Below are 14,786 nucleotides of genomic sequence, written 5' to 3'. Positions count from 1 at the left end.
ACCAACACCATCTATAGGAGTAGGTCATGTAACAATACCCTACCACTACCACCACCATCTATAGGAGTAGGTCATGTAACAATACCCTACCACCACCACCACCATCTACAGGAGTAGGTCATGTAACAAGACCCTACCACCACCACCACCATCTATAGGAGTAGGTCATGTAACAAGACCCTACTACTACCACCACCATCTATAGGAGTAGGTCATGTAACACGACCCTACCATACAATACCCTACCACCACCACCACCATCTATAGGAGTAGGTCATGTTACAATACCCTACCACCACCACCACCATCTATAGGAGTAGGTCATGTAACATGACCCTACCATACAATACCCTACCACCACCACCACCATCTATAGGAGTAGGTCATGTAACAATACCCTACCACTACCACCACCATCTATAGGAGTAGGTCATGTAACAATACCCTACCACCACCACCACCATCTATAGGAGTAGGTCATGTTACAATACCCTACCACCACCACCACCATCTATAGGAGTAGGTCATGTAACATGACCCTACCATACAATACCCTACCACCACCAACACCATCTATAGGAGTAGGTCATGTTACAATACCCTACCACCACCACCACCACCATCTATAGGAGTAGGTCATGTTACAATACCCTACCACCACCACCACCATCTATAGGAGTAGGTCATGTTACAATACCCTACCACCACCACCACCATCTATAGGAGTAGGTCATGTTACAATACCCTACCACCACCACCACCATCTATAGGAGTAGGTCATGTAACATGACCCTACCATACAATACCCTACCACCACCACCACCATCTATAGGAGTAGGTCATGTAACAATACCCTACCACTACCACCACCATCTATAGGAGTAGGTCATGTAACAATACCCTACCACCACCACCACCATCTATAGGAGTAGGTCATGTTACAATACCCTACCACCACCACCACCATCTATAGGAGTAGGTCATGTAACATGACCCTACCATACAATACCCTACCACCACCAACACCATCTATAGGAGTAGGTCATGTTACAATACCCTACCACCACCACCACCATCTATTGGAGTAGGTCATGTTACAATACCCTACCACCACCACCACCACCATCTATAGGAGTAGGTCATGTAACATGACCCTACCATACAATACCCTACCACTACCACCACCATCTATAGGAGTAGGTCATGTTACAATACGCTACCACCACCACCACCATCTACAGGAGTAGGTCATGTAACAAGACCCTACCACCACCACCATCTACAGGAATAGGTCATGTAACAAGACCCTACCACTACCACCACCATCTACAGGAATAGGTCATGTAACAAGACCCTACCACTACCACCACCATCTATAGGAGTAGGTCATGTAACACGACCCTACCACTACCACCACCATCTATAGGAGTAGGTCATGTAACACGACCCTACCACTACCACCACCATCTATAGGAGTAGGTCATGTAACACGACCCTACCACTACCACCACCATCTATAGGAGTAGGTCATGTAACACGACCCTACCACTACCACCACCATCTATAGGAGTAGGTCATGTTACAATACCCTACCACCACCACCACCATCTATAGGAGTAGGTCATGTAACATGACCCTACCATACAATACCCTACCACTACCACCACCATCTATAGGAGTAGGTCAAGGACAATTAAATTTTTTTTCAAAATATAAACATATTAAAAAATGAAATATAATGCCAACTTTAATAGCAAATAATCAAGTAACTGACAAAGGGGAGTTTCATTTTCAAGGTTGCTGTATTGAAATAATTATAAAATATGATCTGTGAAATATGGTTCCTGAGTTCTAAGTGGCTCTCATTAATTGACCGTGGATGACTATTGCTGTCTGTTTATAAGCATTTGATAATGGTCTTCTCAATTATTCATCTATCGGTAAATAATCTGTTTCTTCTGAAATCACAGAAGCACAAAAGGTAACTTTCCTCTGTTGGTGATCAAATTGGCAATAAATAATGGATATTCATAACCACTGGTTTCATTTGAAGCTATTTAAAGGAAATCAATCTTAAATGTTCCAATAATGTTTGGTTTGATATCTAAAATGCACCTTCTTACACAATCCTGTTTGAGTTTGTTGTTATTGAAGGGCCCAGCTTTACAGTTGCTATGATTCTAATGCCATTATTTGCATTAACAAAATGTGTATATCAAACTTAAATTTAAAACAATTTTTTAAAGCAAATACATGTACATTTTTAGCTCACCGAGACGAAGTCAGGGGGAGCTTATGCTATACCCTCGGCGTCGGCGTCCGGACCTGGTTAAAGTTTTTGTTGCAGGTCCTGTATCTAAGCTATTACTTGTCTTATCTTCACCAAACTTGCATGGATGATGCATCTGGACCTACTTATGAACTTGAAAGACTTGGATGCTGAATCTGAGTCCTAAATTTCAAATGCTGGAGGAGGTTAAGGTTGTTGGACCAGGTTAAAGTTTTTGTTGCAGGTGCCCTTTGATAGCAATATCAAAGTTACTGCTGGTCCGTACTTCACCAAACTTCCATGGATGGTGCGTCTTATGATACTGATGCACCAGACAGGCTTGAGTGCTGAATCTGAGCTATAGGTTTCGGATGCTGGAGGAGGTTAAGGTTTTTGGAGCAGGTTAAAGTTTTGGTTGTAGGTGCCCTTTGATAGCAAAATCTAAGTTACTGCTGGTCCATACTTCACCAAACTTGCATTGATGGTGTGTCTTATGATACTGATGCACCAGGCAGGCTTGGGTGCTGAATCTGAGCTATAGGCTACAGATGCTGAAGGAGGTTATGGTTTTAAGAGCTGGTTAAAGTTTTTGTTGCAGGTGCCCTCTGATGATTATATCTTATTTACTACTTGTCCTAACTTCACCAGACTTCCATGGATGGTGCATCTTATGATACTGATGCACCAGATAGGCTTGAATGCTGAATCTGAGCCATAGGTTTTGGATGCTGGAGGAGGTTAAGATTTTTAGAGCTGGTTAAAGTTTTTGAAACAGGTGCCCTCTGATGATTATATCTTAGTTATTACTTGTCCTAACTTCACCAGACTTCCATGGATGGTGCGTCTTATGATACTGATGCACCTGACAGGCTTGAATGCTGAGTCTGAGCCATAGGTTTCAGATGCTGGATATGGTTAAGTTTTTTGGAACAGGTCACATGTTTAATAGATAATAGTACTATTTCAAACTTGCATAGTTGATTAAACTGTAATATGAATGAATCACAGAGGAAGCTTCAGATGCAGAGCTTGATCTCCATTATCAAGGATGCTAAAAAATATATCTTAGTTATTACAGGTCTTAACTTCACCAAACTTGAATGGATGGTGTGTCTTATGATACAGATGCACCTGACAGGCATGGATGTTGAATCTGAGCCAAAGGTTGCGGATGCTGGAGGAGGTTAAGATTTTTATTGCCAGTGCCCTCTGATGATGATATTTTAGTTATTACTGGTCTGAACTTCACAAAACTTGCATGGAGATGGGTATTATGTATACTGATGCACCTGACAGGCTTGAATGCTGAATCTGAGCCATAGGTTTCGGATGCTGGATGATGTTTAGTTTTTTTGGAACAGGTCACATGTTTTAAAGATGATAGCTTGCATAGTTGATTTTACTATATTATAAATGAAACGCAGAGGTTGCTTCAGATGCAGAGCCTGATCTCAATTATCAAGGATGCTAAAGAAATCTCCTACCTCACTCAAACCTGCTCGATAGATAGATTTGTTTGTTGATAAATGATATAACATGATTCCTATGATATAGTATTGTATGGTATGAAACAATATTGTTTAATATGATACAATATAATATCATATGTAATATTATAAAAAGTGATATGGTACGTTATGATATTGAATCAAATTTTTTAATATTTTATGTAATGATTTTGTAACATGATATCGTTGTGTATAGTATTGTATATTATGATACAATATTGTATTATATTATATTGAATTATTAATTTATTATTTTATCACATGATACTATTACATAAGATATTGCAAAATATAATATTGTATCCTATGATACAATATTGTATATTCTATAATATTGTATCATATGATATTGTATAATATGATGTTAGTTTCTGTAATATAGAATTATATCACATGAAATTGTATAATATGATACTGTAATATTATATATTGTTATACTTTCATGTTAAATACTGAAATCTGATTGGTTAAGACGCAGTTAATAATATTTACTATTACCCTCAGCGTTAGCAACGCACTTGGCAACGGGTAACATTAAAAAATGTTACATGCGCGAAAATTATGCGCGTATGGTTCGCTGTAGAATTCACGTTATTCCTATATAAAAGCAGTAAAATTTTCTTAAAAATTTTAAAAAAGACATTCAGTATAACAAAATAAATAGTGCCTGTTTGGGAGGATAACAGTTGAAATTGACACCCCTCGAAAACCATTGTCAACCTCCGCTTCGCGTCGGTTGACAATGGTTTTCTCGGGGTGTCAATTTCAACTGTTACCCTCCCAAACAGGCACTATTTATATAATATCGTAACATACGATATTATATAATATGATATTGGTTTATAATATGATATATTATCACATCACATGAAATTGTATTGTATGATATTGTAAAATATATTATGTATCATATTATACAATATTTATAATATAACGTTGTATTATATATTTTACTTTTATCACATAATATTGTATCATTTGATATGATACAATGTTGTATCAAATTATATTGTATTATATGATACAATATCATATTATGTTTCAAAAATGATACAGTATCATACAATATCATACAATATAATATCATATGTTTCAATGTTATGATGTATTATGTAATATAATATTGCAATATAATACTATATTGTTTTATATTATTACTTATTAGGTTAGTTACTGACTCACTACGGAAATATATTGGGTTGATCAATCTCATAGATGGCGAGGCGTAGTGAGTCAGTAACTAATCTAATAAGTGTTTTGTTTTCCCGAGGACTATTAACATCTCGTCCAATTTAACTCAGTTAAACTCTTCAAAATTTTCAATCTCACCTTTCAAATACTCTTTAAAAATCTTTGCTTCATCAATGTTTACCTACAATGTTTTGTTGCTATTCAATTTAAATATTTTCTCCCTTTTCTCTGCAGAGATTTGAGCAAATTTCGACGCTGCCATTTTGTTCTGCTCCAGACAAAACAATGTGACGTCAATATTCTAAGGGCAACTACTCTAATTTTAAAGAATTTCAAAGGGCAACTACTCCAAATACTTTAAGAACTTACGGCATGCGGTTTATGTATTAATTAAATACTATGAAATGTCGAAATGAGTAAGCGAAGCGTTGACAAATGACGGCCATATTGCCTAATATTAATTCTCACAGAACAAATATAGAGATATATGAGGCAATCACGTGCCATTGTTAAACCAATGAAAATGTGACATTTCAGTCCAAGGGAAAACAAATTATGATATTGTATTATGTGATCAAATACAATAACGTATAACACAATACAATGTCATACCATATGTTACAATATCATATCTCATCATTGTTTATCATGGTATTTTATTGTATTACCGGTATATGATATATGTTGTAAATATGATAGGATGCAAGATTTAATTTTATATAATTGTATTGATTAACATCTGAACATATGATTATCATACAATTTTTTAACAGATGATATACGATATTGTGTGAAAACAGAATCCATGAATATCCAAGATCATAAAGTATGATTTTCATTTAATATGATAAAGGTGGTCTCATAAAGGTGAAGTCTCATAAGGGTGATGTCTCGTCTCGGTGAGCTTTGTAATCTGTGATTACCTATGTTTTTAAACATTCTTTAATGGACAGTTTTTGTGTATTCAGACACATCAAATAATAAAAAGACAATTGTAATATTGTTTAATGGAAAGGATATGTAATAGTGTAATGAATAGATATATAATAAATGGATAATCAAATTGATATGTAATAATTAATGAATTGATATGTCCATGTAATAATGTAATGAATAGATATTTATGTAATATATTTTAATAGAGATGTATTATTTAATTAATAGATATTAGATAGTTTAATTGATTGGATTTTTTTTGTATTTCCAGACACACCCCACTTCCCCTCGAGCCGTCCCCACAGAGAGCGTCTCCCACCACCAGAACCTGTCCCAGTCCCTCCCTGACAGGTACCCCGCCCCCAGCATCCCCACCACCCCTGCCATGGAAACCTCAATGCTAGCCGGCCTGGGGGGTGAGGTTCGGCAGGCGTTTTACAACCCCCGCCCCGGGGTGGAGAATGTCAGGCTGATCAGACAGGACCTGATGTGTGCGGCCGACTCTGTGACCAGTGCCATGTCTTCCCTCGTTAAGGAATTCAACTCAGGTGGGTAGTGAGCTCAACGCAGGTAATATCGAGCTCTTTTAACAGCGCTTTGTCTTCTCTTTCCTTATTAAGGAATTCAGCTCATATGGGTAGTGAATAAAATGCAAGTAAAGAGACCAGTAAGCTCATTTTGCCTTTGAATGAACAGAAAATTGATCAGAATTGGTTAGAATTAAGAGGCTTTTTATTCTGTTAGACTATTACTCTCTATTGTACATCTCATTGGTGTTTTATGAATATGAAAAAGGATTAGACAGTGTCAAATTAATGAGTATATTACAGATTTTTCAATGCTGGATGTACAGTGAAAGAGATTACACGGTTGTCTTTATAGACAGGATTTGACCAAATATACTTGATTAAGCAAATCGTCTCTCTTTTCTTGAAGATTTTATAAATCGATGTTAAAACCAGACTTTCTACACAAGACTTATATGATAACATGTTGCATTTGTCAAACTTGATATATGAGCCTAGCCATTCAGTGAATTCTTCTGATTAAAATATTTCAAAATTATTTCACAAATTTATTGTATTTACAAATATTTAATACCAACATAGTTTTTTGAGGTTTGTTTTCTGGAAAGGCAAAGTAATTCATTTCATTTGGGATTTGTTTGGCTTCATTAAGAGTGAAGAAGATAATGAATTTATTCGATCATGTACTTGTGGAGGGTAGAAATGTTTTCCTATACCTTTCTTCCAACTGATTTAATGGATTTAGCAGCTGGCTCTATAATTTTTATTACAAAACTTGATCCATTTATAAACTTGGCTACCATTTCTCAACAATACCAGCTTTGTTTCTTTAATCTGTATTTGATTTATGGGGGGAAATATCCCTGTGTTTTGTCTTACTGGAAGAAATTATGATGACAAGCATAAGGATATGAAAACCAATAAATTAATTAAAAGGATTTCGAAAATTGATTAAATTTAAAACTAGATTACATCAGGAGCTTTGATTTCAGGGACATTTTAGGATTTGGTTAATGTTTGATAACACATTTTTACAGAGGCAAGTAGCAGTGATGAAGACGAAGACAACATCACAAGACAAGAAGGTATCATTTTAAAAATTATATTGTATCCCCTCTACCAGTGGCAAATTGAAAGGGGGGGGGGGCTAGACTTATCAAAAATCTTGAAGCAAAAAAAAATGGTCTTTTGTTATGGTTTATGTTTAACTTTCCTAAAAAATGTAGAGGGGCTAAGTCATCAGTTTCGTTCGGATTTTTGTGGGGTTTTTTTGGTCTCTTTATTATAATCTTATCTGTGATTTGAGTTTGAATTTTGTTTACATACATTATAGCCAACTTGGAGCTGGCGGATGTATCAGCTGTTGAATCTCAGGATGATGTGGACAGCTGGCATGATGAAATTCTCCACCGCCTTGATCAGGACCAGGACTTTCTATCCCAGCTCAAGGCACGCCGACACAGGAACAGTAACCAAAGTGATAGTGAACCTGAAAGGTGGGTAATGCCATGACAAAGAAATACAGAATCTAGTTTAAAGATTCTAGGATTACAGTTTCATAGCATTCTAATGAAGACTGTAAAAAAAATTGGTGTGGCAACCTTTGAGATTTAGTTTAAAATGAATTACAAGCCATTGGGAAGTTGTATCCTTTGTATAATTAATATCCAATGATCCATGAGTCATTCTGCTGCCTATAACATGACAGACCTTGTGTCATACAAGAAAAATACACATGTTCTGGTATATTATTCTGCATAACAGTATGTTTTAATTTATGCTTTGCATTATCATGTATATAAACATGTATTATCTTTACTAATAAAAACATTGTCTAGTTGAATAGTGAGGAATGTTTTACAACTTCTGTTTACCTTAAGTTACCTTTACTTACCTTTGCCTACCTGTGCAGCTCCCTGCCTCCTTCTTATGGGACAGTAACAGACGGAGCCCTGCCTTACTCCTCGGTCACCAATAACAACAGGGAAGGGACGGAAGACGGCGACTCGTTCATAACGACCGACGACAAGACGGAGGACGATGATGCCGAGCTCTACGACAATCACCCAAAGGTAGGTCACTCCAGCTGATATTGATAAATATTTATTTGCTGTTAGATGCAAAATCCCAGGAAATAAGAAATTATTTTCTGTATTGCAAAATGATTTCTTATTGTCATCCTTTCAAGACAAAATATATTTTATAAATCATAAATTTTATAACATAAATTTAATGTTGCATGCACATAAACTTGTATTTTGTTTTGTTTTTTTATCTTAATAAAAAAAAAAAATTACAAAATATTTTAGTCATTAAACAAATATAAAACACTGTTTCGGTTGAGGACTTAGCCATTTCATAATCTTTATCAAACCTAATTAAATGTAGAATGTAATTTTGTCATTTTTGATAATTAAAATTGAAGCTTTAGTGACATCTCCCCATGAATAAAGTTATATATGGGCAAAGTAAAGAAAGACAACTGCGGTACTGAGACTGTACATTGTTAATTTCTAGGAGCTCCCTAACAGAATGACGTCCAGTACTCACACCACGGACGATGAGAGTTATCTCCAGTCCGACGCGGACTCCTACATCCGCACGGACGACGAAGAGAGCAGCAACACGGACTGGGAGGAGTCCATGAAGAGATGGGTCAACCGATAGGTCAAAGGTCAGGTCACACGAAAGAGAAGCCAGAGGTCAAACCTGTATATTGAACACGCAGGGGTTGTGCAATTTGTTACCACAGAGAGATTTATAGGAACTTCTAGTGATGGGAACTTTTATTCCTAGATGGACTGAAGCGTGGGCATTGAGCAGAATGTTATACAAGCATCCTTATCTGATTCAGCAGAATAGGTTGACATTACAAAGTGTGATATTAGACTTTAGTGCTGATGGACACTAATTGTCCCTTCCTGGGATTCAGAACTGAGAGAGAATGTCTATATTTTCATGTAAACAATGTGTGGATATTTTAGTTGTAAAGTGCTGCTTAAATTTAATAGTACCACTATCTCTAGTCAATAAGGATACATCCAGGGCAGTTATCCGAAATTGTGCTATAATGAATATATGCCTGGTAGTTTGTGTAAGCATATTGTTTTGAAAATTGTGTGCAATAGATTAACAGATTTTTTGTTGATTCGGCAGCATTCATCAATGTTTTATTAGATCTGTTGATGTATCAAATTTAAAGGATGCTGAAAATTTGATTTAAAATGAGCTTTAATTAAGTCTAAGTATAGGTCACTAAAATCTGTCACTTTCTGTTCTGTATACTTGAATTATGGAATTCTGGCTCTATATTTTTAAAACCATAAGGCCAATCCCACATACAATTAATGACTGGGCAAAGTTACATTGTACATCATTTCATTATTCATTATTACATTATTATATTAATTTTCTTCCCACCAATTAAGAAGTGAGGCTCTTCAGATTTTGGAAGTATGAAATCAAAGATTATTTTAACAAAACTTACTGCTGTATTGTTCATAAATTTGCTGGTTCTCACACAATTGTTGAAATTTCCATTCTCAAAAGTGTAAAGGATTCATTCAGAATAAGGTATGCATTATTCATGGGAAAGAAAAAGTTAATGAGTTGACCAAGTCATTCTGACATGGAGCTGTAAGGAATGTCAAAGCTGTACCTTAATAGTACTTGAACTGATGTACTCTCATCCAGGCATTACAGAGCTGGGTCAGACGAAATTACAGGAGAGCATAAACAATGCAATAATTGGTTGTAATCCCAAAACTATTGTCTATCAATACAATGCATGTATCAAAATTAAACTGGTGGGTTGTTTATCTTGTAATACTATCGTCAGATTAATAACTTTTATTTAAGTAAGAATATTATATATCTTAATTTTATTCGTATATTTGTATCATTTCATTTTGTAAGTCTTTTGTGCTTCTGTCTTTCTTAGATATCCATCTTAACTATCTACAAAATGAAGTAATCCTTATTTTTACATGTACATGCATGTATATATATATAGACATGTATAGTGAAGAAGGTGATTTGACCTATTTATTCCATATCTGTCCTACTTACCAGAATATGACTTTATCTACAACAGAAACCAGTCCCCCTATTTTACTACCCCTCTAGTCCATACATATCTCTACCTCTTCATCACTCTCAGTATTTATAACTCCTGTCAATCTAGCATTTTTTCTCCTGATTTTTTAGCTCACCTGATTTGTCACCAACCATTGGCATTCATATGGTCACACATTAAAAAAAAGAGGTTTTTCCTTGTTTTCTTTGGTGTCTGTGAGATAGAACTTTTTTCTATCAATATTGAGAATTCTAAAGAGACCAATTTTACTTGGAGGCATAGAGTAGCTTATATATACATGTAACCCGTTTTATGTAATATTAACTTTTTTAGTTTGTATCATTGTATCTGTTTTATTTAATAATTATCACCTTATCATCACCAGAGCCTTTATTCAAGTGCTCTTCAGTAATCTGTTTGACCTAGTAATGTTTTTATTGTGTTCATTTGTATGTCTTTACTGTACAAGTTGATTATACATTCAACCTGTCTTCTAAAACATTGGAATTCATTCTCTTTGGAATTAGATCGGAATGATCTTTTGATTATCCAATGAAATCTGATGTTGCTAAATTCTTCGCTACTTGTTTGGTCTATGAGGTGTTTTTCTCTACATCTGATGAAAATAAAAAATCAGGCGAACTTCACCCAACAACATTTAACATAAATGAAGAATGATTAAGACATTTTAAGTTAAACAGTCTTATCAGATATTATTAACAGAATGTTTAATAGCTTTATTAGAAGTCATTATCAGAAAAGTTTAACAGCCCTCCAGTGCAAAGCTTATCTTATAGTTATCTGTTTTATGAAATTCAATGGTTGAAAGTCATTGATGTGTGGCTTAAAACAGGTTTTATTTAGATTTTTATGAAAAAGTAGCAGTCCATTAATTTTACAAATCTTATTGATTACTGTAGTTAGATTGATTTGTAATATGCCATATCATAAAATCTGGCAAAGGTTGTGTACCTTAGTTATGTTATTGCTGGGTTATGTCACAACTTTACATTTTGATTTTTATCCAATTTAAATCAATTTTATTTTGAGGGTGAAGATTACAAATGTGATAATAGTTTAGAGGTTGTAATTTGCAATACAGAGGCTGTGGATACGACAATGGTGATATCATGATATTGCTTTGATATTGTAATATATGTAATATAAAATGATTGCATTAAACTGGTTTTACAATATGTAAAATTATTGTTATTAGCTTAGTCCAATGGTTTTATGGTACATGTATTTTGTAACACATGGTGGATACCAATTCTAGTATGATTACATTTCAGTAATTGTAACTTGAATGTAATTTGTAATACATGTATTTTGTATTGCAGTGTTGATATTTGTATTAGTAATACATCTATAAGGTGATTATGCCAGTTATAGATTTATATATGTACTCTTGGCCACTGAGATTTTTTGTTAACATGGAAACCAGTTGTTACTTGTTTTTTTTATATAAAGTTCAACTCTGACATCAGCAATTTCATGTTTCTTACATAAAATCAAATAAACCTAGAAAAGAGACTTCTTGTTGTGTTTAGTGTCAAGTACATCATCAGTGATTAAGATTGCTAATGTTAACAAGTCTAACAAACCTTTAAGAAGGCTGGATGGTCCTGGTCATGTTTAAGCTATATTTGCACCTCCTTATAAAGAAGAGCTCTGTATAAAGATTTAGGAAAATGTTCAAAATTTAAAGAACCAAATAATTGGATTTTTTCTCAAATTACTAAATGTTAGTTTTTTGCCAAAAATATCACATGTCAAATTTGAAGATGGGGGAATAAGATGGCGCAAATGCCCATTCGGTTTAGTAGTGAAATACATTTTTAAATTTATTTTTCCCCAATTAAATCTATTCAAATATATTATAATACAACTTTGCAAAAGAAAAATTTCTAACTATAGTCAGTTTTTGATATATTTAACAAAAAATAAGAAAACAAAATATTGTCGGAAATTTTGGTGGTGTCGAACCCGAAACATAAAAACCCTAGATATATACGGTTAGCTTATGCCAGGTACTCTAACCACTGAGCCATTTCAGACACAACAAAGGAGGCTTTTTAAATTAATATTTTGTGTGACTAAGGTCACGAATTACCGGACTTGTATTATTTTTTCAATACGTTCAGTTGTTGGAATACAAAATGATATTTTAATGTATAGTGGGTCATCTCTCCACGTTTTTGTTGATTGAAATCGGTTTGTTTTCCATTAGACCTTAATTAGACTATGAGAAAAATATGGAGCACAGACCCACTCTATAAAAGAAAATGCCTTGAAGTTCTAAAAAATGACAATATATGCAGGTTTTGATACGTATACGCCTGTTTGAGTCAAAATATTCCAAGTATTGAACATACCTACATGTTACAAATCAATGATTCGTTAAATATATATTGTTTTAAATGATTTAAAAAACCCCCATCAGATTTGTTTATACTAGTACTCTATTTTTTTAGTAGCCTGTCCGACCGCGTATGGGCATTTTACACGCCTTATCCACCCATCTTCTTTAAGGTACCTGGAGATCTGATTGTTAATTTGTAGACCACCCAGCCACCTTAATATGCAGAATCACTGCCCTCATAAGTCTATGAACTGTCTGTCTTCTAGGAAATGAAGGCTGAGGCTAATGTTCTCAGATACTGAAGTCAACATAATGCAGTTACACCCTGAACTCTGTATCCCTTATTGATCACGGCATGCTGTTGTCACTGGAAAAGTTTGGTTCTCACGGACATAATGTGGGATCTTTGTCAGCCAGAATTTATGTGTGGTCTTAAAACCTTTTTGTTTTGCCTCGGACTAGAATGTCGCGACGTCATTGGATGAAACGCGTCACGTGGCTGCCTTACAAATTTCTTTAAAAGGCAAGCGTCAAAATTTATAGCGCAACATGGCGGACGTGACGTTATTTGAGCTGATTTTCTACACAAACGTTTGTTTACATATCAAACTTTAGGTCCTCGACAAAACAAAACACTTATTAGGTTTGTTACTGACTGTTTAAAGAAATTTGTGGGATCGGTAAAGTCCAAAGAAGGCTCGGCTCCGCCTCGCCTTCTATGGACTTTACCGACCCCACAAATTTCTTTAAACAGTCAGTAACAAACCTAATAAGTAATATTATTTGGTTTCGTGAAACTCAAGGTCTTCTTATGCAACAAGAAGATGAATTGTAAGGGCCTTTCTCTATGTACAGAGCATTATTGTTAACACATCTATCTATTAGTTTCAGCTGGTGTTGAGATAAATGTCAGCAACTAATCAATAAGCAAACTAAACAAAAAATAAAAACCAATTATTTTACAGGCGAAATTTACTTCCTTATTTTCTTGCTTTTCAGTTTGCCCAGGGGTTTTTTTTTCTCCAAAAGGCAAGCAAAATTAAATAAAATGATTCCATAGTAGTTAGATGACCCATTTAATATCATAAAAAATCAGAGTTACTGCAAGCACACAAACAACGAATTCATCCTTATAAGAAAGCCAATTTCATTTTCCTAATCTTAAAAATGCAAAAAAAAAATTACTTGCTATCCCTTGTACTACTATGAATTTCATTTTTACAAACTCTTAGATTGAATTAGTAAAATTCAAATTAGCATGCATCCATATTTTATTCACAGTTTACATACAGTATCTGCTTTTGATTTTTTTTCAGAAGAATTTTTTTCTTTTCTATGTAAAATACGTTTTTATCCGTAACTAATCCTGTCCTGACTGAGGTCACTTTTTGAACCACATGACAGAGTACATTTGAAAATGTTTCATAAAACTTTGATTTTTTTTTTTGTAATTTCAAAAATCACAGTATTCACTTTCTAAAGTAGACACTGATTTTTAAAAAAATGTCCACACCTCCTAACTTGTGGATCTCTCTGACCCCGAGGGGTCAAGAAAAACAAACTGGAACCTATGCAAAAAGTTGGTTACTTAATAATTTCAGAATTTCTACCCGTTATGTGACGAACTTGAAGCCTATTGTGGTCTGTTCTATGGTAAACTCATGCTGTCTTACATGAATTATTAATGATTATTTCCCTTGGAAGAAGGACTGGCCCTTCGTTTAAACAAATTTTGTAAAGCCCTTCGCTTTAAAATGCTTGGTGCCAAATCTGGTTGAAATCGACACTGTGGTTATGGGGACAGAGCCAAATTAGACGATCAGTGAACAGAAAAACTCACTGATACAAATATCACGCTGATCTGATTGTGTTCTTTAACAAAATCATTACTGAGTATTAGTGTTTGTCTTCAATGCAG

At 34.7% G+C, this 14,786-nt stretch overlaps 1 protein-coding gene across 10 annotated transcripts in view; it reads left to right on the top strand.

Moving 5' to 3' along the window:
• The window catches only part of LOC105341695 (dystrobrevin beta), a 57,567-nt gene extending 45,528 nt beyond the window's left edge, over positions 1 to 12,039 (top strand). For all 10 annotated transcript variants that reach the window (XM_066066711.1, XM_066066712.1, XM_066066713.1 and 7 more), the window contains 5 exons: positions 6,176 to 6,452; positions 7,469 to 7,516; positions 7,765 to 7,927; positions 8,344 to 8,503; positions 8,949 to 12,039. In XM_066066711.1, coding sequence (XP_065922783.1) covers positions 6,176 to 6,452; positions 7,469 to 7,516; positions 7,765 to 7,927; positions 8,344 to 8,503; positions 8,949 to 9,098 — 798 coding nt within the window. In that variant the 3' untranslated portion in view covers positions 9,099 to 12,039. The remainder of the gene's footprint in view (positions 1 to 6,175; positions 6,453 to 7,468; positions 7,517 to 7,764; positions 7,928 to 8,343; positions 8,504 to 8,948) is intronic.
• The last annotated feature ends 2,747 nt before the right edge of the window (positions 12,040 to 14,786 follow it).

This window comes from Magallana gigas, chromosome 7 (genome assembly GCF_963853765.1).
Source record: "Magallana gigas chromosome 7, xbMagGiga1.1, whole genome shotgun sequence".
NCBI classification, from domain to species: Eukaryota; Metazoa; Mollusca; class Bivalvia; order Ostreida; family Ostreidae; genus Magallana; species Magallana gigas.
The sequence above is the reverse complement of the archived record's forward strand: the minus strand, read 5'-3'. Positions and strand labels throughout refer to the sequence as shown.